Source organism: Tenrec ecaudatus, chromosome 12 (genome assembly GCF_050624435.1).
Source record: "Tenrec ecaudatus isolate mTenEca1 chromosome 12, mTenEca1.hap1, whole genome shotgun sequence".
NCBI lineage: Eukaryota > Metazoa > Chordata > Mammalia > Afrosoricida > Tenrecidae > Tenrec > Tenrec ecaudatus.
This window is the reverse complement of record NC_134541.1, coordinates 126,756,310-126,781,325: the sequence shown is the minus strand read 5'-3', so window position 1 is coordinate 126,781,325 and position 25,016 is coordinate 126,756,310. Positions and strand designations below refer to the sequence as shown.

Sequence of the window (25,016 nt, the reverse complement as noted above, 5' to 3'; positions counted from 1 at the left end):
CACCGAGCCGGAGTGATGAGGCTCAGAACCCCAACCCTGCTCAGGCAGGAACGGATCAGCGTGACGGAGGAAACTCCGGTTTCCAAGCAGGGCTATTTTTACAGGGATATTTTTTATCTCTCCTTTTTTCTTAAAATCCTTTATTGTGACAGGCGAGGGGCTTGCATTTCACACCGTCGGCTTTTTATTCGACAACTTGGCTAACCTCCAGATCGCTCGCCTCCTCTCTGATCCTTTCCCCTCTCCCCCTCTCGTAGGATATTTTTTCCTTCCCTCCAAGTTAACACCTGCCCACCCTCTGCCCCAGGGGTCGACCAGTGTTCCAAACAAAGAGCCAAGCCTGCCCCTCACAGCTATGGAAAAACTACTGGAGGGCCAGAATTGGTTTTTACAGACAAATGAGATCACCGGGTCTGAATAAAACCCTTTACGGTTTTCCAGTTTGACCTCAGAGGCACATACTTGACGGCACCAGAAGGCACCTCTGGCTGGAGGGCCACCATCTGCGGAGCCCAGATCTAGCCCACAGTTTCCCCAGTGGGTGCTGGAGCTGTCCACGGGCCGCTCAAAAGCAGGTGTCTTGCGCTCTCCGCTGGGTTTCCAGCTGGTCTGCCAAAGTTTTTCACTGTCACGGGAGCAGGTTTTAGTTTTTTACTTTTCAGTGAAAACACCCTGCTGCCATCAGGTTGACGTGGACGCACGGCAGGGGGTGGGGGCTGTGGTGCAGAGTAGAGCCAGCCCTGTAGGGTTCTCTTGGCTGTAATCTTTGTGGCAGCAGATCACTAGGCCTTTCTTCCGCATCATTGGTGGACGGGTGCAGGTCACTCGCCTCTTGCCTCGTCGTTGATACCTACCCACCCCCACCACCCCCTGGCGTTTGTGCCACCCTGCGCCCTGTTTACAGGGTCAGGGGTCAGGATCTCGGTATATATTCTGGTGGAGAGGTGGGGAGGGGGCTGCAGTTCATCCTAGTGCGTAAGGAATTAACTCCAGCACAGCGTGAGTCGGGGGTTCGCCAGCTGAGGGCCCAGTAGGTGCAGAGGCCCCAAGGTCCGTCCCCACAGGGCACCAGAAGCTGAAGCTAGGTGATCGAGTGGGTATGGGGGAGAGGAAGGGACCTCGGCAGGGGGGTGACCTGAGGGGCTGCTTCGCCTGTCTGAAGGGTCCCGGCTCCCAGGACCCTCCTTATGAGAAGGCCACGCCCACAAGGAGGCATCAGGCTAAACTCCACCCCTTCACCTTTTTTTAAAATACTTTTACTGGGGGCTCTGACAGCTTTTATCACGATCCATACATCCTTCATCCATTGTATCAAGCCCATTTGTACATGCGTTCCCGTCATGATTTCCAAAGCATTTTCTTTCTACTTGAGCCCTTGGTATCAGCTTCTCATTTTTTCCTCCCTCCCCCACCCTCCCTCATGAACCCTCGATAATTTATAGATGATCATTTTCCCCTTCAGTTTTAGATCTTCATGTCATTGACGTGAAATGGCCAGGGGAGGAGCGTGGGGGCGGGCAGGGGGCAGACAAAGGGGGTGTCAGGTGGCGCCCAGCGTCTGGGTCAAGGAAGACAGGAGGGTCAGCGGAGCTGTTCTGTGGTCTCAACAGTAAGGAACCCAACAGCCCACCTGGCTTCACCCCGATGGCTGCTGCCCTGGCACCTGGCTCAGGCCACGCAGAGGAACAGAGGACCCAGCCAGGTCCCACAGCCCTCGTGACCTGTAGGGTGTTCAAGGGCAGAGTAGCAGGCCTTGCTTCCTGGTGCCTGTTCTGGGAGCTCCCCTGAAGGGTGCAGGCCCACCAGGCTCAGGGGTCGGGAGCGAGACCGGAGCCCTCCATGGAGGAGTCGGAGCTGTGGGGTGAGAGTATACGGACGTGGCTGTCTTTGGACAGCAGCCGTGAGGACCCCTGGGATCCAGCCGCACAGAGAGCAGGCGCCGGCGTCTGTGTGTTAGCAGAAAGGCTGAGGCTGCTCCAGGCCTCACACCAGCATCCCCAGGAAGGAAGGAGCAGGGCCCCGGGCCTGACTGGCTCTTTCTCAGAATTCCCTAGTAGACCTCCCCTTGCTTCCCATTGGTCATGTAGGTCTATCCTCTACCCCCCCCCCAAGGAAGTGTCCCACTCACTGGCACGGGCACCCCCACTCTTCCGTGTGCTGTGCTGTGCTGGGGGAGCCGGGGAGAGAGGGCAGTACCATCGGTGAGGAACGTTTGAGGGGAGAGGATGATGGGTGCCATTTGGGATGGACTGAGTCTCGGGGGGGGCAAGTGGTGATGACCTACACCCCACCCGAAGCCTTGCTCTGGAGCAGCGGTTCTCAACCTGAGTCGTGACCCCTCTGGGGGTCGAATGACCCTTTCATGGGGGTCACCCGATTCATCACAGTGGCTGCATGACAGTGATGAAGTAGCCACGAAAATAATTGTGTGGTTGGGGGGTCCCCGCCACATGAGGAGCTGTATGGAAGGGTCGCGGCAGGAGGAGGTGGAGAACCGCTGAACTAGGAGTCATTTCGGCTCACGGCAGCTCCTGTGTTGCTGCTGTTTTGTTTTGTTTGGAATCCAGAATGGGCTTATTGTGTGTTAGACAGGGTTCTCTAGAGAAACAAAACCAGAATGCTAATAATTTTATATATATTTATACAGATAGATCGATAACATAAGAATAGTTAATTAAATTATAAAGCAGTACGAATGGCTCAGTGCAACTCACTCCCGTGAGACAGTTGTGAGACACTGGCAGTCCTTCAAGTTTTCAGGGCCACCAGGTAGTCCTCTGTAGAGCAATTCAGGCTATCTGGCACAGGCAGCAAACAGCAAGGCAGGTCACCAACAGTCAGCCAGATGACAGGGTCCAACAGTCCCCAGCTCAAGAGATGTAAATTCCAATAATGTGGGAAAGCAGATCTTGAAGGAACCTCAAATTACAGCGACACAGTCCACGGGTTAGGTGTCCCACAGGTAGTGTAGCTTGCAAATGGAGGCACAGAACAAGCAAGGCAGCCGGACCAGGCACATTGGTCTGATGATCAAAGAGCAAGAGATAAGAAAGACGAGGCTCACCGAGCCAAAGGATAAGGAGACACGGCTTAGACCCCAAGCCCAACAGACCGCTGGCCCGTTGAGTTAGTTCTACTTCACGGTGCCCCCATTCGGGCTCAGCGCCTATATGCGTCAGGAACGGGTAGAGACATTTCCACAGCCTCAGCCCAGCCGTGGAGCAGGGGGTGGGGCAAGACTTGGTGGTGGTCAGGAAGAGGGGAATTCAGAAGAGGGGGGCTATGGGCAACAGACTTTTAAAAAGCCCACTGCTGCCCAGTCAGTACCGACTCCGCGGCCCTCCAGGAGAAAGCAGAGCTGCCCCTACCGGCTCTCCCAGGCCGTAAGTCTTCATGGCAGCAGAAGGCCACGTCGTTCTCCCATAGGGGCTGGCGGGTTCGAACTGCCCACCTGTCGGATAGCCACTGGTTGTTTAGCAGCTGTGCACCACCAGGCTGCCAAGGAGGAGGCTGCCTTTCTGGGCCTCAAGGAGGGGTGTGGCCATCTGTGTGAGGCCAGATTGCCTAGAGAAACAAATCCAGTGCACTCATGTACAGGAGAGAACTTTGTATCAACAAGTAGTTACACATCAAGTCTGTAAGTCCAATTCTAGTCCCCGAGTCCCTCTTCAGACTCACAGCCACATGCAACGGTGCAGAGCACAGGGAGACCGCAGGCTGGTCAGTTCAAAGTCCTGTGGATCCAATGGCCCGGTGCAAGCATCTCAGGGCTCCAGCAGGTCTCAGGTGGCTCTTCAGCAGGAAGGTGAAAACAGAGAGAGGTGGGAGGTTCCCAGGACCCTCCGAATGAGAAGGCCACGCCCACAAGGAGGCATCATCAGGCTGTGACCTGATTGACAGGCTAAACGCCACCCTTTCACTTTACATCCTCACATTGACACAAAGTTGCATAACGACCACACCATCTATGTTAGATCTTGCTCAAGAACTCCCGGTGTCTGCTGGATTGGACAGCAGCCTGGCAGCCTCTGTAGAAATGGCCGCTTTCACAGATGGGCAAAAGCTTGCATTCTCTGTGATCTGCCACGTTTTGAACTGACCTGTTGTGCCCACCGGGTTCACACCTAGGCCCAGCACTCACAGCCCCCGAGCCCCTGCCTGCTCCTCCTGATGACTGGCCCGCTCCCCTCTCACCCACAGGAGAAGCCTTGGGAATCAAGTACCCAGTTCAGGTCCCCTACAAACGCATCAAGAGCAACCCTGGCTCGGTGATCATTGAGGGTCTGCCCCCTGGCATCCCCTTCCGGAAGCCCTGCACCTTCGGCTCCCAGAACCTGGAGAGGATCCTCGCGGTGGCCGACAAGATCAAGTTCACGGTCACCAGGTGCGATGGGGCTGGGGCAAGGTGAGGGGGCGAACCCAGCAAGCCTTCCCAGCTGGCCAAGGTGGCACTCACAGGGCAGTCCTGGGAGGGAGTGGGCGCCCTGCAGGGGTGGAACAAACCCATCATGAGGATGGCAGCCCACTGAAAACAGCCTTCAGGAGTATTTCTGATCTGCCCTTCCCCCACCGCCAAGCATCCACTTTCCACCGGATGCAGCGTTAGACCTGTTTTAGAGACTGGACCAAGATAAGCGCTGTCCGAGGTGGCAGAGCCAGCCCCCTGTTCCTGGCCTCAGAAAGGCCCCTGGTCCAGGCTCCCCAAGTTCAGAGACGGGAACCTAGGTAGGCCTTGTGTCCAGGGGCCCAGAGCCAGCATCCTATGCTGGCTCCTTGCCCAGGCCCTGGCCAGGCTCCCAGGGGCCTTTTAAGTACAGGCAGGTCGCAGGTGGGCCCAAAGGATTCTGAAATGCTCCCAGGGACAGAGGGCCAAGCCTGCACCTTCTGACACTCTCTGTCTCTCTTCTAGGCCCTTTCAAGGACTCATCCCCAAGCCTGGTAAGAGATGCCTGGGGGGCTGATATGGGATTAAGAGGGGCTGCCCGAGGGCTGTCCGGTTTAGGGGTGCCAGAGGCCAGAATGGTGCTAGCTCAGGGTCCCTGGCCCTGCCCACCTGGACACTCACCCCAACTGGCAGGAGAGAGATTGAGCTCAAGTCTGGGTCAGAGGAAGAGCTTGAGGCAGCGACGGGGCCAGGGACCAGGGAGGCTGGTGGCATCTGAGTTTCATTCTGTCAGGGCTTGTGAGGGAGGGGCTAGCACCCCCCCCCTCCTATTGATGACAGGACCTGGGAACATGGATAAAGTTGGTGGCAGGTGCCTGCTGGGGGCTGGCACGTGAGGAAGGCTGCCCGTCCAGCCACACATGGTACACACCCCTCCTGGGCCTTTCCAAACAGAAGCCTGGGGGTGCCGTGGGTTAAGCACCAGGCCGCTAACTGCAACTCCGGTGGTTCAAACCCACCAGCTGCTGCTCAGGAGAAAGATGAGGCTGTCTGCTCCCGCATAGCAGTATAGCAGAGTGGTGTGAAATCAGCACGGGATCCAGTGGAAGGAGGCCCATTTGGTGGAGTGAGCCTCCAGCCCCCAGCCACAGGCTGTGTCCTGGCCTTTGAGGGTGCCTCAAGACTGCCTGGCTACTTGGACCACAGATCCCCAAAATCCGGGTATGGAGAGATGCTGAGCCTGTGTCCCTGCCACAGAGAGTCTTAGCTGGGGCCATGGGAGCACCAGGTCAGGGACAGGCCCTGCGGGCTAGATCAAGCTTCAGGGGCCCTCTGCTCCCACATAGCTGGGTGCTCACAGGCAAAGACAAAGACACAGATGGAGGAAGGGCTGTGCAGCCTGAGGTCAGACTGGGTGGGGGTGTCAGCTGAGGGCCGTGGGAGACAGGAGCAGGAGAAAAAAGGAAAGGCCGTGCGAAGGAGGGGCTGTGGGAGAGTGTCAGCAGCAGGGGTCCAGGCTCACACAGCCCAGGGGTGCCTTTTCAGAACTCTCAGGGACCAGAAACCCCCGAGATGATATTTGTGAGGCGGCCATGATGGAAGGAACCACCCCCAAAACTGGCAGGTCCGACTCCCAGCGTGCATGCAGACCAGAACTCAGGCCCGAGGGGGTTCTTTACAGAAACTGAACCCCAGACCTTTCTTCCTCGTGCCGCTGGGTTAGCAAACCCCTTGGGTGTCACAGCGGTTCCACCTCAGGGCGATCCTTTGAGGCAGAGCAGCGTGTCCATGTCAGAGCACCAGGTCTCATCTCTCCCCTCCAGCCTTGCTGCTATCTTAGACAGGCGCTTGATCACTGCGCCACCAGGGCAGTGGTGGGGGCGGCACCAGCGAAGCTTGCTGTGAGGTCCCAAAGGCCTGTGGGGACCAGGGCTCGGTGCTCGGAGAGTAGTGAGCAGGCCGACCCTTGAGGTGGACACCCAATCCCGCTTTACAGGGGGGTTTAACAGGCCCAGCCTCCAGCCATGCTCCTGAAGGACGTCGAAGGGCCCCAAGAGCCCTTAGCCCCGCCCTCCGAGGGGCCTTGGGCTGACTGAGCAGCATAGTGGTGGGGGCTCCTCCAGAAACAGGCTGGATGAGGCGGGGGCTGAGCAGGGCGCGACAGCTCCTGTTGTGATGAGAACACACCTGTCCCGCCCCGCCCCGCCCCGCCCCTGGGCTGGCCTCCCGCCCTGGCCCCACCTCCTGCCCGATCCCGCCCTTGGGTTGGTCTGTCATGGCCACGCCTCTTGCCCGATCCCGCCCTTGGGTTGGGCTGTCATGGCCACGCCTCCTGCCGGATCCCGCCCTTGGGCTGGCCTGGCTCCTGTCGGAGCGGGCTGCGTCCTTTGGGGCCCCTTGGCGCCATCTGAGGTTTCAGGCCAGCCTGGCTGGGGCCTCGGGCAGATGGACATGGGCCTGAGAGCCCGAGTCAGGTTCCAGCTGCTGGCCTGCCCTCGACTTGGGTTTCTGAAATGTTGGCACCTGTGCGGCGCTGCGCTCCCCGTGCGCGCGCGGGCGGACAGGTGGCCTGGGCTTCGCTCTGCTGATGGAGGTTGTCTCCACCTGCCCTATAATTGACCACCCCTCTGCGGTCCCCGCCCGCCCCAGCCCTGCCTTCCCGGAGGATGGACTGGTCCCGGAGGGCGGAAAACACAGCTGCTGTCAGGAGCATTAGCGTTTCCGCGTGAGTTTGGAAAGTGGGGAGGAGGGTCCCTTGAGACAGGCGTGTGCTGACCTGGACCTCCGACCGCTCACGTGTCCTTGTTGCCACTGTCACGTCCGCCAGATGCAGAGCCACCTAAGTACGCGGTCCTCAGGACCTTGGGCAGTCGGCCTTCAGCTGACCTGTTGCGGTCATTGAATTTCAAGTTCCTTTGTGGGTGTGGCTTGCCAGGGGGGCCTCACTGGTGTTTGAAACTCCAATGGCTGAGCACCCAGCGTCACAGGCAAGCGGCCACAGTACAGCAAAGTGGCTGACCTGTCACCTCTTCCTGCCCCATTTCTTCATGTGGAGAGAGGGTGAAGGGACCTATCATATTTGAACCTGCAGGGGCTGTTGACCCTGAACCATGCTTTCCAAGTCCCATCATGCAGCCAGTCACCCAGGCAACAGGACTGGACACCCAGTGGACAAAGGCACAGACCAGTGGCCCCACAGCAGACCACAGCTCCGGGCCCTTCCTGGGGTGGTTCCCCACGATGGAGCTTGTGGCTCATCTTGCTGTGAGCAGTTTCAGGAATCTCAGCAGTGCCCTCGGGGTGGGGGCGACCTTCCCAAGCCCCCTGCGCCCACTCACCCACCGGCCTCTCTCTGGTCATTGGAAAGGCCTCTTCTGCTCTGGGGGATGAGGGCTGCCTGCAGAAGATGGGACAGGGCCCTGCCAGGATCCTTCTACGAGTTGGCTCCCGGGGGCCTGGGGCCACCAGAGAGTCCTCAGCAGGCAGGCAGGAAGGCACCCAGGCCCACAGGGCTTCCAGGGGTCATTTAACGTCCCTCAAACCCCAGAGAGGGCTGTACCCACACCCTCCCGCAGATCCTCGGGAGCCACTTTGGTGAGTGGGCGGCAGGCACGCACGGCTGCTGGGTGGCAGAGGCACTGGCAGGTGAGCTGTGCTGGAGGAAGTGTGGGTGCAGGTCGAGGGGCACCTGGCTAGCTCTGGGGTTCGGATCTGAGGCTGCATGCCCACAAGACGGGAGGCTGCTCCGAAAACCTCCTGCAAACTGTGTGGTCTGGGCTGGGTCCTATCCCCTCTCTGAGCCTCGTTTCTGCACCTGTAAGGTGGAGCTAGGAGCGCTGGTGGTATAGTGGTAATGCATTAGGCTGCTCGCCTCGAGGTCAGCAGTTCAAAACCACCAGCTGCTGCACTGGAGGAAAATGAGGCTTTGTGTTCCTGTGAAGTCTTGGTCTCGGAAACCCACAGGGGCAACTCTGTCCTGTCTTACAGGGTCGCTGGTTGTCAGCCTCGACTCCACAGCTATGAGTTTGGGTTTCTGAGAAGGTGAAGCTAGGATATCTTTAGATAAGGAGTGGGTGGGGGATGAAGGAGGGCCCTGGCTGCTGATCCAGGTGTTTATAAACCCCGAGCCCTGGGTCAGCCGCAGGGGTGATCTGGACCCAATTTACCGCACCTGTTACCACTACTAGGACTCCGGAGGGCTTCCTGGGGGAGGGTGCACTGAGCTGGGCCGGAGCCTCAGGCACAGAAGGAGGAGCAGGCTCTGATCTTTGGGACTGTGGCAGTGACCGAGGTGGTCAGGCCATGCTGAGGAGGCAGGTCTTTATTCTGGGCACAGCAGAAGCTTCCAGAGACCTTCTTGTTTTCATAAACTCTGTCCTAAGGAAAAGTACCTATGGAATGGACCTTCGTCTGCAACGCTGGAGGACAAGGGGAAAAGCTTTGCCTTCTTGTAAATCGGAGCTTAGCTCCTGCCACAACACCGCCGCCACTATGGACAGCATGTAATCCCAGTCCATGCCAGGCACCCCCCCCCCTGGGGCCGGGTGTCCATTCCAGTAGGATTCTGGCGCCAGAGGCCAGGGAAGTTGTGGAGGGCGGGCCAGGAGCGGCGCTGCCAGAGAAGTGTGCTCTGATGTGCCGCCCATCTCAGCCGCCTGCCTGGCACTGAGTTAAATTCGGGAGATGAGGGCTGCCCTCACTCAGGAGCCAGGGAAGTGTCAGGGACAGCCCCACCTTGTCTCTGTCCTCAGTGCTCAAGCAGCCACAGGTTCTCGACAGATGCACATCAGGGCCGTTTTGCTGGAAGGAGGTGTCCCAGCAGCACTGGAGTTGGCGCGCCGTTCCCTCGAGCTAGAAGGGCCCAAAGCCAAGAAAACCCAGGTGGCTGTGGGGCCACTTTGGGAAGAAGCAGTGGTGCTGACAGGAGAGGAGACCCTCTGTTCAGACCCAAACCCACTCTCACCGCCACTGGGTTGATTCTGTCTCATGGAGGAAGCCCCGCAGGACAGGGTAGAACTGCCTCGTGGGCTTCGGAGACTGTCAACCTTCACGGGAGTAGAAAGCCTCCTCTTTCTCCTGAGGAGGGGCCTAGTGGTTTCAAACTGCTGGCCTTGCAGTTACAGCCCCGCGAGTCACCAGAACTGTGCCACCAGGGTACTTTCTTACAGGTCATAGAAACCTCGTGGGAAACACACATTTCCAAATTGTGGAAATTTGGCTAACACAGAAATCTAACTGCCCAGAGGGACCTTGTTTTTCAAGTTTTTATTTTCCCCTCCCTTCCCAAATTCATTTTAAATCTCACTGTCATTCTTTCTATAAATCCCACCACACACATACACATACTCTTAAACCATAAAACATAAGCATTCCCCTATGACTTGAACAAACCTTCTAGAGTTCCCTCCTCGATGGGCGTCTTCATCGTGTAACTGCCTGACCCCCTCGGAGACACTGGGGCAGCCCCTCTCGCTGTAGACACCCAACACCCAACCCACTGCCCTCAAGCAGTGCTGTAGAACTTGCCCCTGGGTGTCCGATTAATCGTTATGGGAGCCGACTGGCACATGTTTCTCCTAAGGAGCAGCTGGTGAGTTTCAGGAGCCAAGCACTTCACAGCTCAGAGCCCCCTGAGGTTAACACATGCACTGGAGGAAACCAGTAGTTAAGGAACTTGCTGAAGGTCACACAGCATGTGTACTGTCACCAGCATTTGAACCCGGGATGTTGGGGCCCAGGGCCCCAATCCTCCTCTCCACCCCAGCCTGGCTCTCTGTGTGTGTCTGGCTGTGGCTTGTCTGCTTGGCCGCCCTGGGATCCCCATGCTGGATGGTCCTTTGCTGCCCCCTCCTGGCTGCGAGCCTCTATAGCACCTGTCCAGTCTGAAGCACCCCACAGGTTCACAGTGAACACTTGGGGTTCTTACTGGTTCCACAGAAAGTTACTGAATGCCGCCTCTGTGCCAGATGAGGTGCCGGGGATAGAAAGTAGACAGGGGTCCCTGACTCGGGGTGCTTAGATTAGTAGAGAGAAATGGATAGATAAGAGCATCCCCCACTTTCAGGGACTCTGTAGACCAGTGGTTCTCAACCTTGACCCTTTAATACGGTTCCTCATGTGGTGGTGACCCCTCCAACCATAAAATCATTTTCGTTGCTGCTTCATCACTGTCGTTTTGCTACTGTTCTGTGTCAGGGACCTCTGTGAAAGGGTCCTTTGACCCCCAAAGGGGTCGAGACCCACAGGTTGAGAACCGCTGCTGTCGCCAGTCCCCAGGAGAGCAGTAGACAGTCTCATCGTTTTCCCAGAGAGGGGCTGGTGCGTGTGAAAGGCTGCAATCTAATGTTTACCAGACGGCGACCCAGTAGGAAAAAACCCCTAAAAGCACTCACAGCCATGGAGCCGGTTCTGACCCACAGGGACCTAATCGGGCAGGGTGGAGCTGCCCTTGTGGGTTTCTGAAACTGTCGCTCTGGGCGTGGGCGGCCTCATTTGTCTCCTGGGAGCGCCAGGTGGTTTCTAGCTACTGAGCTTGAGGCAAGCAGCCCAACCCTTATGGATAAGAACCCCGAACCCCAAGTCCTATCTCGGCTCCTGTTTAGAACCATGCAGACAAACCAGGAGGAATGGAGGGCAGGTGGAGCTTGGCTGTCGGTAAGGCTGCTGAAGGGTCTGAGCCCTGTGCATAGCTGGTGCAGCAGCCCTGAGGCAGGGATGGCTCGGTGTGTTTGGGGAACTTGGGAGAGCCGAGGGGTGTGTAGCTAGCTGTTGTGGAGCTCAGATGGAGTGTGTAATCGGAATTGGGTCTAAAGTGGAAGCCATTGTTATTAGGCCCCTTCAAGATGGTCCTGGCTCATGGGACCCTGTGCACACAGAAGGAAACCCCGCCCGGTCCTGATCCTGAAAGCCACAGTGTACAGTTGGAGAAGCTTCCCCAAAGTATGTGTACCCATCGCCCAGCCCCTAGAGCTGCCCTCCTGCCCGCCCCAACCCCGTGGCCACTCCCCTCGAAAGAAATGATGTCTGACTGGACACCAGGGACAGGTGTGTGTGTGTCTGAACCTGGAGCAGCTGGGAATGGCTGGCTGGCTGGAATTAGAGCCAGACAGAATTTGAAAGCGGAGTTGACAGAATTGCTGATGGAGCGGGTGGGGGCTGAGGGTGGCACCAGGATTCTGTCCTGGGTCTGGGGAGGGATCAAGGCCCTGTCTGCCATGAGAGGCGGGGGGTTAGGGTGGGGCTCAGTAATTCCAAATGGACAGGTTGGCTAGGGGATCCTCTGGCGGGATTCTGGGGCCCCCCATTCAGTTCTTAGGTGCCTTTGAGACGGTTTGACTCACCCCATGTACCACAAAACAAGACCCCGCCCGGTCCTGCGTCATCCTCACAATTGGTCTTGTGTTTGATCCTATCACGGTAGCCAGGGGGTCAGTCTGTCTTGCCGAGGGCCTTCCTCTTTGTCACTGACCTTCTACAGTCCCAAGCATGATGTCCTCTCCAGGGACTCTCCTGATCACATGTCCAAAGAACACAAGTCAAGTCTCTCCATCCTTCGCAGGAGCACTCTGGCCGTACTTCCGAGACAGACTTGGCAATTCCACGGTAGTTTCAGGACTCTTCCGCAGAATTCACTCACCGCCATTCGGCGACTACCTCACATTGGATGAGCGTGGCCCCAGTGTGGCCTCGATTCTATCTGCAGTGACCTTGTTTCCAGGTCACTGTGGTCCTGTGGGCTTCTGGGGGGATGGACGTAAGTCCACCAGGTCTGTGCTGGACTGGTGCTTGAGCAAGGGGTCACCAGGGCAGGGAGGAGCAAGCCGTGGGGGTGGTGAAAGTTAGGCCAGATCAGAAGGACCTGGCACTGCTTGCGGAGAGTCCCTGGCTGAGTTTCCATCTCAGAAACCCACCGGGGCAGTTCTACCCTGTCTGGTAGAGTTGCCTATGTTGGCATCGGCTTGGTGGCGGTGGGTTTTTTATAATTCTGGTGGCTTCGTAGCTCAGCCTGGCCAAGTTATCTTAAGGTTGCAGAAGGACTGGGGAAAGGAAATCTAGGGATAGAAAAGCCAGGAAGGAGTTTACCCAGTGGGCAGGGCCCCCGGTGGCATGGTGGATTGAGCAGAAGACTGCTAACCACTGGTTTGGCAGTTTGAGCCCACCAGCTGCTCCTCGGGAGAAAGAGGAGGCATTCTGCACCTGTGAAGAGTGAAGGGTCTCAGGAACGCCTCAGGAGCACCTGCTCTGTCCTGCAGAGGCCCTGGTTCCTGCCGCTGGATCACCGGTGCCCCAGTGCAGCCTGGCTTGGTTCTTCCTGGGAAAGAGTCTCTCTGAGGATAACAAGGCCTTAGCATGAGGCCCAGGACGCCTTAACTTGACCGGTGTCCTGAGACACGAGACCGAGGGAGCTTTTCCTGGTGATGGCAGAGGGAGAGGCTGGAGGGTACATCACATCTACCAGCCGGGGACGGACGGCAGCCAGCCACCAGAGGACCTGGCACCCTTGGCAGGGAGCAGCGTCGCCGACACCCCAATTTGGACTTTACTGCTGTACATGTCTACTGGCTCACTCGGTCGTCTCAGAAAGTTGTCTCCGTACGTGCTGCGCTGCCCGCTGCAGACAGCGGTTCTGAACGACTGGCCGCTCTGCTCCCGTAGTGTGACAGTCTCCGCAGCTGGCGGGGGCGGCTCTGCTCTGTCCTAAACGGCTTCTAGGAGTCGGCGTCCCCTTGGCAGTGAGCTTGGCTTTGTCTGTGTTACAGCTGTCCACACAGCCAAGACCCGCCGTCCTGGAACCAGTGCCGACTCATAGTAACTCTGTCCCTGTGGGTTCCTGAAACTGACCTGTTACGGGGCAAGCCTTCTCTTTTCCCCCTCAGAGCGGCTGGTGGGTTTGAACCGCTGCCCTTGCTGTTAGCCACTCAATGCACAACCCAAAAGCAGCAGTACTGGAAGGAATGTGGTCGGGAAGTCTTGGGGGGTGGGGGGTGAATGCCGGCTCCTACTATGTAATCAGTGGTTTTTAAAGTGTCGTTCCCACGTATAATCTCGCCGAAACCGAGATCACCTGCTTTGCCTTTTGCTTTGTGACAAACGTCTGTGGTGTCACATCACCTGAGGCCTCCGGTTCACTTGCTTCCACAGCAGTGGTCCTCCACCTTCCTCATGCCTCGACCCTTTATTGCAGTGTGGTACATGTGGTGGTGACCCGCCCCCCCAACCACAAAATTGTTTTCGTTGTTACTTCATCACTGTCACTTTGCTACTGTGATGAATTGGGCGACCCCTGGGAAAGGGTGACTCAGCAGACAGGTGGGTGCTGGTGGGCTGCAGGGTGGCTCAGCAGATGTGCAGTTCCCAATGCAGCCTCCTAAGGGGGTTGTTTTTCTAGGGCTCATTCTGTCTCCCTGGGCTTCCTGTTGGGGATCCATAGAGGCCTAGTCAGGGTGGACTGCAAGCCTCCCCCGCCCCCATAACACCAGCTGCCAGGGAACACAGCTGTGAGAGGCCACGCCTGCAGGGTCAGGTGGCTAGACCTTCTGCAGGCAGGGGGTGGGCAGCCATGAGCGCCACATGTATGCATGCAGAGGAGGCGGTGGCCCGGGCATCAGGCCCAGAATGCAGCCTGTCTGTGTTCACAGACGCAGGGCAGCCAGGCTGAACTGTCCACAGCCCAGCCCCCCTGCCCTGGCCTCGGTCACAACCACCCTTCAGTGACCGTTCACCTTTAGTGCCCTGGCTGGCATAGCATCCTGTCCCAGGTCTCTGCACATGTCCCCTGCCCCACTTCTGGGCGGGTACCATGATTACCATATATACTCCTGTATCAGCCGAGTTTTTCAGCACATTTATATGCAGTTTTTGTGGTAAAATTAGGTGCCTTGGCTGATATTCGGGTTGGCTTATACTCGAGTATATGTGGTATGTGATGCCCCAGTAGGCTGTGTGTTCCCGGGAGGTACTGTGCCAACACAGGCCTGGTCTGGGGAGCCTTCAGGATGTAGGCTGGTGGACAGCAGAGACGGGCCGGGGGTGGGGGGACGGGGCAGCAGGTACATTGGCAGAGCCATGCCCTCCCCTTCTCCTTGCAGATGAGGATGATGCCAACAGACTGGGGGAGAAGGTGATCCTGCGGGAGCAAGTGAAGGAGCTCTTCAATGAGAAATACGGTCAGTGCCCCTGTGCGAGGGGCGGGGCCTCGGGGGCTGGCTACTTTGTTTTACTTTTTATGTTGCTATTTATTTTCAAGCATATGTAAACGTAGAATGACACAATGAACTACCTTATACCAAAACCCCAATTTGTATAATCTGGCCAGTCTTATTTAATCTATTCCCAAATCCATACCCTTAAAAAAATTTTTTTCAAACAAATTTAAGATAATCTATTGTACCTGTAAGTCCTTAAGTACAGAGTTCTTAGGAGAGTCCTGGGTGAACAAGAGCCCTGGCTGCTAACTGTAAGGCCAACAGTTCAAAACCACCATCTACTCTAAGGAAGAAAGATGAGGCTTTCTACTCCCGTAAGAGTTCCAGTCTCGGAAACCCACAGGGGCAATTCTGACTCAGATTCAACTGACGGCAAGCCGGAAAGGCTACAGGTGTCACCCACCTCTGGCTCATTGAGAGACAGGCCTGGACATCTGCCTTCTAAAGGTCCCAGCCGGGGAAACCCTGGGGAGCCGTTCTCTGCACGGGTTCATCCGACTCTGCTCCCCGTCACCGGGGTGGCTGTGGCGTCTCAGTCCAAGGGGTGCATGGGTGACAGGAAGGGGAGCGAGCATGGGCATTAGTTGGCAGTTGCACTAAGGGTACCTCCCGCATTGGGCTGCTAACCACAGGCTCAAAGAGGCCACTTTCTGCGCCCGGACAGATTTAGTCTCAGACACCCACGGGGCATGTTCTGCTCTGTCCTGTAGGGGCGCTGTGAGTCAGATCGCCTCAATGGCAGCGAGGGTGCTTCGGAGGGTTTTATAAAGATGCCAGCTAGGTTCATTTTATGTTTTAATCATTTTATTGGGGGCTCGTATAGCTCTTATCACAATCCACACATCCATCCATGTGTCAAGCACATTTGTACATAGGTTGTCATCATCATCATCAAAACATTTCCCTCTACTTGAGCCCTTGGTCTCAGCTCATTTCTCCCTGCTCCCTCCTTCCCTCCCTCCCTCATGAACCCTTGATAATTTGTCACTTTCCCCCATGTCTTAAACAGAGGATGTCTCCTTTCACCCACCTCGCTGTGGCCTGTCTCCCTGGGAGGAGGTTCTGTGTAGATCATTGTGATCGGCTCCCCTTTCTCCCTGGGGTTTTCTCGGGGATAAGAAATGGAGTCTGGGTGCTAGTTAACTGCTTTCTCTCTGAGGCATGCTGGCCGCTCTGGGACTAGCAAGTGTCCAGCCTCGCGCTCATCCTCACTGATCACCTGTTCACCCCACCCCCCTCCCCCAGGTGAGGCCCTGGGCCTGAACCGGCCTGTGCTGGTCCCTTACAAGCTGATCCGGGACAGCCCGGATGCTGTCGAGGTCACGGGCCTGCCCGACGACATCCCTTTCCGGAACCCCAACACGTACGACATCCACCGGCTGGAGAAGATCCTCAAGGCCCGAGAGCATGTCCGCATGGTCATCATCAACCAGCTCCAGTGAGTGGGCCGGCCTCGGGCAGGGTGGACGGGGGACCCCATGGCAGGCCCCTCCAGAGCACCCCTTGCACAGAATCCAGGAGACAGGCCCGCTGAACCCCCTCGTCTTATTGCTGACCAAGGAAACTAGCACCCAGTCGGAGAAAGGGGGCCGGCTCGAGTCCCCTAACCCCTGATGCCAAAGCCAGGGCCCTGCTGCTGACACCACAGTCCAGTGTCCATAGTGCTCCGTACTGTCAGCGCTGTAATTGAACTTGACCTGGCTGTCAAGCTCATGGATGCCCATTTCCCAAGTTTAGAAAATACCACGTGGCTTCCCGGGAAAACCACTGAGGGAATTCCAGAACTTCCTTCCATGTCTTTACTTTTTCTTAAATGTCTTGCATGGGCCTGTGTGTGTACATGTATGTGTACATGTGTGTGTGCACAGGTATGCACTGGCTTTGAAAGCGATCGTAGAATATCTGGAGTTGGCCCCTGTGTGCAGAAATCCATTTTTAGACCCGGGCCCAGCCTGTGTCTACCAGATGGACGCTGGTGCCCTCTGTCGGTAGGCCAGGTGGCTGCCTCTGGTTTTTGTCGTCATGATTAAAACCTGTTACAAGGAAAATACAAGTGGAAAGTTGCAAGACCAGCTGTCCACTCTTGTGTGCGGCGCCATCAAAAAGCACGCGGAAAAATGGGGCGAGAAGCTTGTGGGATTCCCCTGCGAGCCCTTGGAATCCCCCCCTTGCCCACAGATGAGGAAACTGAACCTGAGGAGCAATTGATTTGCCTAGCACGGCCCTGTCCCCACCCAGCCAGTGATGGGCAACCCACCTGGGTCTAGAGGGGTGCCCGCTGCTCTTGCCCAGCTCTCTCCTGTCCAATGACCCAGCAGCAGTGGCGGCATCTCATGGGGGGGGGGTGCAAGGAGCGGGAGGCAAGGCTGTTTGCTCACTGCTGCCTCCTGTCTCTTTCAGACCTTTTGCAGAACTCTGCAATGACACGAAGGTGCCAGGTGAGTCCGAGGCCCGGGGGCTTCAAGGCACAGGTGGGTCCAGGTGGGCACTCAAGTCAGTGACTGACCACAGGAGAAGAAAAGAGTGTAGCTCCTTCCCCACACCCAGGTTCCCCCTGGGAGCCTTCAGGTGCCCTTTCAGGGAAGGTTCTGTCCAGGGCATGGAGGGGTGGGTCCTGTCAGCCCGAGGGGGTGGGGAGAGGCTGGGCCAGGAGCTTCCTGGGAGGCAAAAGTGACATGTGGCCACCAGGGGTCAGACAGGCAGACAAGCACCAGTCCCAGTGGTCCTGCCTGCATTGGCATGCCACGTGAGACCAGGGCTGGCTGCCCCTCAGTTCAAGGATGGTTCTGATGGAGGAGGTGGGCATGGGACTCAGGAGGGCATGCCCCTTAGAGATGGCAGGGGTACACCTCAGATTAGTCCAACCGCTCCCTGATGTTACCACTGGGAACAGGAAGCCTTGTGGGGGGGATCTCTCCAAGACACCATGTGTGTGAGTGAGCCTGGGGCCTGTCATTCGGGGAGTGAAGTGGGCAGGGCGGGGCCCAGAGCACAGGAGCTGCTGTGCCATGACAGGCAGCGGCCTGGGGAGGTATTAGGGAGAAACATCTGACAGGTACTTAGAAAGTGAAAAATGGGTTCAGGCCCTTATACCCACACCTCCCTCCCCCGACTACAGCCATGACCCTGAAGGCAGTGACAGTGACAGCCAGCATCTCCTACTCCTTTCTCATGTGGAGCCTGGGTCCCCCGTCACCAGGGACTTGACCACCCCAGCCCCCAGGCTCTGATCTCCCTTCACGGGACCGCTGCCCAGACAGCCGCCCCTCCGGCCCAGTGGCAGGGGCTCAGTCAAAGGTTGGTGACTCACACCCACTAGCGGCAACTCAGAAAGAAAGGCCTGGCAGCCCTCGCGCCTAAAGGCCGCAGCCAAGGGGCCTTTATGGTGACGTAGTGCTTACGAGTTAGGCTGCTAACTGCATGGTCAGCAGTTCGAAACCACCAGCCGCTCCAAAGGAGAAAGGCGAGGCTTCTGCTCCCATAGAGACGTAACGTCTCGGGAACCCTCGGGCTGTTCTACCCTGTCCCCTGGGCAGCCCCGCGTCAGCCTGGACCCCATGGCAGCGGGCTTGGTGTGGGTTTCAGCCTTGGAGAGGTTCTGCTCTGCGACACGGGGCTGCCACGTGTTGGAATCCCTTGGCAGCCGTGGGTTGATGGTCGCACGACATGACGATGTCACCGGATGCCCCGCGTGGAAAGCGTTGAATCGGCACGTGTTCCGTTGTAGATGTTTTTACCTCCCACCCACCCACCTCAATTCTGACGCATGGCAAGGCGGTCGGACTCAGACCGGGTGGTTGGCTGTGTAACGCTGACCGTACAGCACCACCACTGGCCGGCTGTGTTAGGTGCCTGTGTTAACTGCCCTCTGGCCCCAATAGGCGGCCAGGCCCTCACATCAGACTCATTCAGCAAAGCACCTGCCGGGGCCCTGTTCCCTCCTGCAGAGCTTGGACCTGGGCTCCTTCAATACCTTGTCCCACCTGAGTCCCACCCCACCCACCCACCCCCTTTCCCCCTCTGGGCTCAGAGAAGCCAGTGAGTCCCCAGGGTGTCACGGAGCTTGCGGGCAGCCGCAGTGGGACTTGGGCACGAGCTGAGCTGTCTGTGGCCCTGTCCCTTGATACCAAACCTGCGGGTGCTGCTGTGGAATCGGCATTGGCCGATGGGGGCCAGCATGCAGCAGATTCCCCCTGCCCCCCCTCCCAGCCACCACCACCATTACCACCACACAGCAGCGCCTGGCCTGCTTCTCACATTCTGAGATTTCCCAGCTGCCTGGGCTGTGCTAAGCACCTCACTCGGGCTCTCTGGGGTCCTGCTAGCCCCCCGCATCCTCTCAGTGCACAGCAGAAGAAAATGCGGCCCAGCCCTGTGCCATCCGGACTCAGTGGTGACCCCCAAGATTCCCACAGACTGATTTCCGATGGCCAGGCCATTCTTCCTAGTATGTCTTGGTCCAGGAGCTCCAAGCAACAGCCTCCTGGCAGCAGGCAGGCCTCCCTGATGGACAGGTGGTGTGTTGGCTGGATTTGCCCCGGGTCTCCTACATGGAAGGCGGGAACTGGGCCCTCCACTGAACCAACCCCTCACACGGCCCATTTACCCAGGGAAATGAAGACTTGGGGCCACTGAGTGACTTTCCCCAAGTAGTCTCAAGCCCAGAAGCTCTGGGAAGGGCCACTGGGCCCCAGGAGGGGCTCTAGAGAGTTGGTGGCGGTGGGGGTGGGGGTGCAGCTGGGACTCCTCCACAGGCTGGTAGTCTGGGAAGCATACACATTGGGAAAGTGGATGCGCCTCAGAAGAGAGGTCTGGTAGGAAACCGGCCCCTGAGAACCCTGGGGTGCGCCGTGAGCCGGAGCCAATGCCGTTGGCTTGGTGTTGAGGTTTGGGGCTGGAACAGAGCCTGTTGGTGATACCTGCCTGGGGGTGGAGGTGTCCCCTTCGCAGATGCAGGCTGACAGCCTGAGTGTCGGCATGCTGGCTCAGGACCAGGAGAGGGGCCAAGGGCATAAAGCTGCAGCAAGAAGAGGGCCCAGCCAGTCTCGGGGTTGGCAGTGTGGGGCGCTGGGCCCCAAACAAATCCACCCCCGTTGCCGTCGGTGTAGCGGCCTGTATGTACAGGGCTTCTGCTGCCCTTCTGTCTAGAGACCCCCCCCCCCCCCGAGCCTTTTCTGGAGGTAGCAAGAGGCAGAGCCAGGATGATCCCTGACCCCGGTGTCAGCACCCCTTTCCTTTGTCCCCCACCAGCCAAAGACAACAGCATTCCCAAGCGCAAGAGGAAGCGGGTCTCGGAAGGGAACTCCGTCTCGTCGTCCTCGTCCTCATCCTCCTCGTCGTCGTCCTCAAACCCAGAGTCTGTGGCATCGACCAACCAGATTTCACTCGTGGTAACGTTGCCCAGGCGGCTCCCAGACATGCCTTGTATCCCCCGGGCCCCGGGGGTCCCCACACCTGCCTGTCCTACCCAGGTAGCCTGTGTCCTAGTGGCTCGAGGCCGGAGCGCACAGACAGCCCATGGGAAGGGCAGAGGAGGGCGGGAGTCAGGGGCCGGGCTCCTCCCTGCTCTCAGCCTGTGACATCTCCTCTGTGGAGATGAGACCCCACCTACAGGGCCCTGTTGTTGGGTTTGAGTCCCTTCCACTCAAGATGGGACAGACAGACAGACACACACACTTTCCTTGTTATCAACCATCCACTTGGAAAGCTTGAGCCCAAAGGAGACTCTTGGACACATTTGAAAATGGTTTTAGGACTTCTCTGCCTTTTGCCCGTGGGTTTCTGGGAGCCCCCGTGCAGAATCCCAGCACAGAGATTGTGCCTTCAGCTCACTTCCCCAGAGACTCCTGTCACCACTGGTGGGGAAATAACCCACAGAGGGTCACCAGCTGCTCCCACCCCCAAGGGCTGACAGCCTCCTGTGGCCTGGAAGGGGGCTGAGTCAGCCAGCCCCTTCCCTTTGGTCATCGAGATTGGGACACAGGTGGGCCCTCTGCGACTCAGGAGCCAGTCACCCAAACAAGCACCTGCTGAAGCAGGAGGCCGGGCTGCCCCCCTCACCGGGCCTTCTCTTGTCCTCTCTCCAGCAATGGCCAATGTACATGGTGGACTACACCGGGCTGAACGTGCAGCTCCCGGGACCCCTCAATTACTAGACCTCAGCGCTGATTCAAGACCTCAACCCACAAAGACTACAGGAAATGTAATTTATGTACAAAATGTATATTCGGATATGTATCGATGCCTTTTAGTTTTTCCAATGATTTTTACACTATATTCCTGCCACCACGGCCTTTTTAAATAAGTAAAAAGGAAAAAAAAAACGTTGTTGCCTCGGCTCTTACCTGTCTCGGATTCTCTTGGAGTGGTGGCTACGCTGTCCCTGGGGATAGGGGTCAAGTAGTGCCCAAGGCGCTGGCCTGCCACAGCCCTGGTGCCCCTGGCCACTGGGCCCTGTGGTCTGGGTGCAGCCCCCACTCAGTCCCTTTCTGCTGGACCTCATGGCCTCAGGAGGAGCAGCCACGGAAGGCACAGCATTAGGTCAGTCACTAAAGGCGGCAGCTGGTGCCCCAGGCCTGGTCTGTGCCAGCTGGGAGCCCTTAACCAGGACCCATTTGGTGGAGACGGCCCCTCGCTCACCCTCCCCTCCCGGGACTAAGCCTGGGCAGGCAGAGACAGAAGGGGCTTCTCACGGCTCTGCTGGCATCAGGGGGCTCATGGTGGGGTAGCGAGGGCTACGCTGGCCCCAGTCACTCTGGGGGAAGTCTAGAGCATTCAGTGTGACATCAGGCATCCCCCAGGGAATGAGGAGAGCCAACATCGGGCCGGGACAAGGCCTCTGGGTGGCCCTTGAGAGGTGGGGGTATTTGCTAGGTGGAGAGCTGTTTCAGAAAAAACCGTCCAGGTGGAACTCGGCAAGAAGGGGGCAGTAAGATAAAGCAAAAGGTGTCCGTACCTGGCACTTGGTTGGTCCCTGCTCCCAGGCCACATTCGTGGGTCAGTAGCAGAAGTCTCACCCCATGGCAGTCACCCCTGCCTGTCAGCGGAGGCTGGCTTGTTGCTCTGTTTGTTGACAAGACTAGGGAGACAGGTCTGTGGAGATGTTAGCACTTTAGGGGCTAGCCAGACCAAAGGGAAGGGGTGAGGTGGCTGGGCCAGTGTCCTGGGAGGAGAGCACCTTGCAGGAAGGTGTGGAGGGAAGATTGAGGACTTGGTGGTCCCAGGAACAAGTCTCAGGGCGCTAGATTGGGTGGGTGGGGGAGCAGAAATTCAGGCTGGGCTGTGCTTGCCCTGTGAGCACCCTTGGGTGGGGCTAAGTCTGCATCTGCTCCCAGGGAGGGAGCACTCTCACCTCACCTCGCTGGAGGTGGGGGAAGCAGGGGGGAGTAACCTGGAGGGAAAGCCACCTGGGCCAGGTGTTGAGAAGGGGTGTGGGGAGCCCACAGGACTTGTAATGAGTTTGAAGGGTGCAGGGGAAGTGGAGGGTCAGGGTGACCCCCCCTCCCCCCCAACCAGGGAACACCCCTGAGTTGGCTCCGTCCGGAAGCTTCTGCAGAGAGAAGGCCCTGAACCAGTAGTCCTACGTGGCCAAGTACTGGGCAACCTTGAAAGGCAGAGATGTGAACCGAGTCCACAGACTTCCAAATCCACAACCTGGGGATAGCAGTTCTGAGCTTCTCCTGCAAACATGCCAAAAGTCAGAAACCACCCATGCGGCATGCCCCCCACCCCCACCCCCAAAATTATTCCCCTACATGCCGGTGCCACCCCTCACCCAGACCTCAACGCCCACATCACAACCCTGCAGCCCCAGCCCAAAACAAGGGGCCAACAGTCAATCAATTCCGACTCCCGGCCACGCGGTGCCCACCCAGTAACCCCCGCTTCGATTCTGTGGCTGTGATCCTTTGGAAGTAGCTTGCCACGTTTTTCTTGCTACGCGCAAACCCTTCTGTGAGGAGCCGGGAGCTGCACTGGGTGCGCCGGGGCTCAATGCAGATCCAGGACACCGTGTCTGAACTCCTTCCCGATAATCCATCCACCGGGGAGGTCGAGTCACCGCTCCAAGGTTCCAGGCCACTCCCACTCGGTCCCCTGGGCGCCCTCGCGCTGCCAACTCCAGTCCCCTGTCGCCCTCTGCGGCAGCCACAGGGGTGCGTGGTGCGGGGCGCGGCCTCCTCCCAGCGCCCACTCGCCCGCCCTGGCCTGCGCCGGCGCCACGCGGTCTGCAGCCTCGGCCCCCGCCCGGGAAACCGGCGCCTCCGGCACCGTGGCCAGGACCGTTTGCTACGGAGATGGACGCCTGCGGGGCAGTGCGCGGGCACGGCGGCCCCAGCGCAGCGAGCGGGAAGGGGACCCCGGGGCTCCCCGCCGGCAGCCGCGGCAGATGCTGTTTCTGCAGGCGCGCCGGGCCCCCAGCCCCCGCGCCGTTTCCCGGGATCTGATTCGGAGCCCCCCTCCCTTAATTAAACTGCATTGAGCCGCCATCTGTCTGGGTTCAAGATGGCTCCGTGTTTCGTAACTCTAAAAGGAGGGTTGTTACAGGATTTGTAAACACATTCCACCCCGCGCCCCCCGCCCCTCCCGCATATACAAAAAAAATCACAAAACGCTTCTTCCAAAGTGCTAAATGGAGGGATGCGGGCGGAGTGCTGAGAACTGCGTCTGGGCGCTCTAATTGCTGGGATCGCATTCTGGCGGGCACACAATCATGCTACATACAGCGCTTTGTATAAAAAAGGGGGGAAAAGAAGCTGCTGCTATCAATGAAAGGATCAAGATGATAGAAAATGCTGGAATTATGGCTGACTGAAAACAGTAATAAAACAATCATTAGAGAGGGGACCAATCTAGGGCGGCAAGGGAGGGGCTGACTGAGCGGCTCCCAGCACCTGCTGCCCCTCCCTCCTGCCCACCCAGGTGTTTTTTGGATCGCTAAGCAGCGGAGCCGGTCCTGCTGACTTCCAAGGCCCCCAAACCAAACCCAACTCTCAGGGGTGTCCCACGGTGACAGAAGAGAAGCCCCCTCCCTTTGCATCCTGTCTCCAAGATGGCAGTCTTTTCCGCGGCCACGGCCAAGGCCTTCTTGTCCCTCACACTTGGGTGAGCAGCTGAACACTGGCCATCTGGGCCCCTTGCTTTCAGGGGGCGGCCGCTTGAAAGTCCCCTGTAAGGTATCTTTTTTTTTTTAATGAATCAAAGCTTCCCCCCAAAAAACTTTATTAATGGTAATCTAATGACACCCTTCCCATGGCCCCATCCAAGGAGCCCAGGTGGCTTAGTAGGTCGTTTATTGGGCTACTTATTAACCACAAGGTCCGCGGTTTGAAACCATCAGCAGCTCCCAGGGAGAAAGATGAGGCTTTCTACTCACGTATAGCTGTACAGCCTCAGAAATCCATGTGGCTTCTCCTCAGGAATGTCTTGCAGGAAGTAAGCCTTGCCAGCTGAGGCAGGGAACTGGCTAAGGCAGCTGCACCTTGCTCCAACCTTCAGAGAGCAAGAGACCCGAGAACTAGAAAGGCAAGGCTCACTGAGTCATTTATCCCTCCGCCCTTCAATTAACCCCACATGTGTTTTTGGCCAGGTTGGCACAATAAACCTTAACTCTCTCCCCCAGGGAGAAGGGGTAGAACAGACACGGATGTATCGTCTCCTGGAGCACCCAGGTGGGGTCGATGATGGATGTGCTTGGCTGCTGATTGAAATGTTGGCCTTTGGAACCCACTCAGATGAGCCAAGGAAGAAAGGGCTGGTGATCTAATTCTGAAAAAAAAAAATCTGCCGAGGGGAGGAAAACCAACTGTGGATGGAGCACAATCCAACTCTGACACACAAGGGCCACCATGAGTCAGTATCAAGGCCACAGCACCTTGTTAACGACCTCCCCACAGAAGAAAGGCCTGGCGAGCTACTATCAAGAAGCAGCCAAGCAACGCTGTGCATCCCCACAGCCCAACCCGCCCTCGACACGGGAATGGCGTAGGACCCCCAGCCTTTCGGCGTCACCACGAGCTGGGGGGCCCGTGGGGGGCAGCTAATGACCATTTGTAATAACTCTGTTTTTCTGTAATCATTTTCGGGCTGTCTCCTGCTAGACTCTAAGTTTTCTGTTTGTTTGTTTTCTATGTAATTAGATATTTATTTATTTATTAAAAATAATTTTATTGGGGGCTCGTACAACTCATCACAATCCATACATACATACATCATGTCAAGCACATTTGTACATTTGTTGCCCTCATCGTTCTCAAAACATCTAGACTCTTAAGTTTTATAATGGTGGAGTCCGTGTCATTGAGCCCACCATTCTAGCCCAGCACCTACCACAGAGCCCAGGGAGCCCTGGTGACATAGTGGCCACTCCTTAAGCTGCTAACCTCAAAGTCAGTGGTTCAAATCCACTAGCTGCTCCTTGGGAGAAAGAT

The 25,016-nt window shown here is 57.5% G+C and overlaps 1 protein-coding gene and 1 long non-coding RNA gene across 3 annotated transcripts in view; one reads left to right on the top strand and one right to left on the bottom strand.

Annotated features, from left to right (window-relative positions):
- Window positions 1-20,895, top strand: part of GTF2IRD1 (GTF2I repeat domain containing 1) — an 87,425-nt gene extending 66,530 nt beyond the window's left edge. For both annotated transcript variants that reach the window (XM_075564848.1, XM_075564847.1), the window contains 7 exons: window positions 4,201-4,384; window positions 4,910-4,938; window positions 14,473-14,550; window positions 15,835-16,027; window positions 16,990-17,027; window positions 19,840-19,979; window positions 20,676-20,895. In XM_075564848.1, the coding sequence (XP_075420963.1) occupies window positions 4,201-4,384; window positions 4,910-4,938; window positions 14,473-14,550; window positions 15,835-16,027; window positions 16,990-17,027; window positions 19,840-19,979; window positions 20,676-20,744 (731 nt within the window). In that variant the 3' untranslated portion in view covers window positions 20,745-20,895. The remainder of the gene's footprint in view (window positions 1-4,200; window positions 4,385-4,909; window positions 4,939-14,472; window positions 14,551-15,834; window positions 16,028-16,989; window positions 17,028-19,839; window positions 19,980-20,675) is intronic.
- A 2,119-nt stretch (window positions 20,896-23,014) lies between these two features.
- The window catches only part of LOC142462702 (uncharacterized), a 45,205-nt gene continuing 43,203 nt past the window's right edge, over window positions 23,015-25,016 (bottom strand). The window contains exon 3 of the long non-coding RNA XR_012787272.1: window positions 23,015-24,078. This is a non-coding gene — a long non-coding RNA (uncharacterized LOC142462702). The remainder of the gene's footprint in view (window positions 24,079-25,016) is intronic.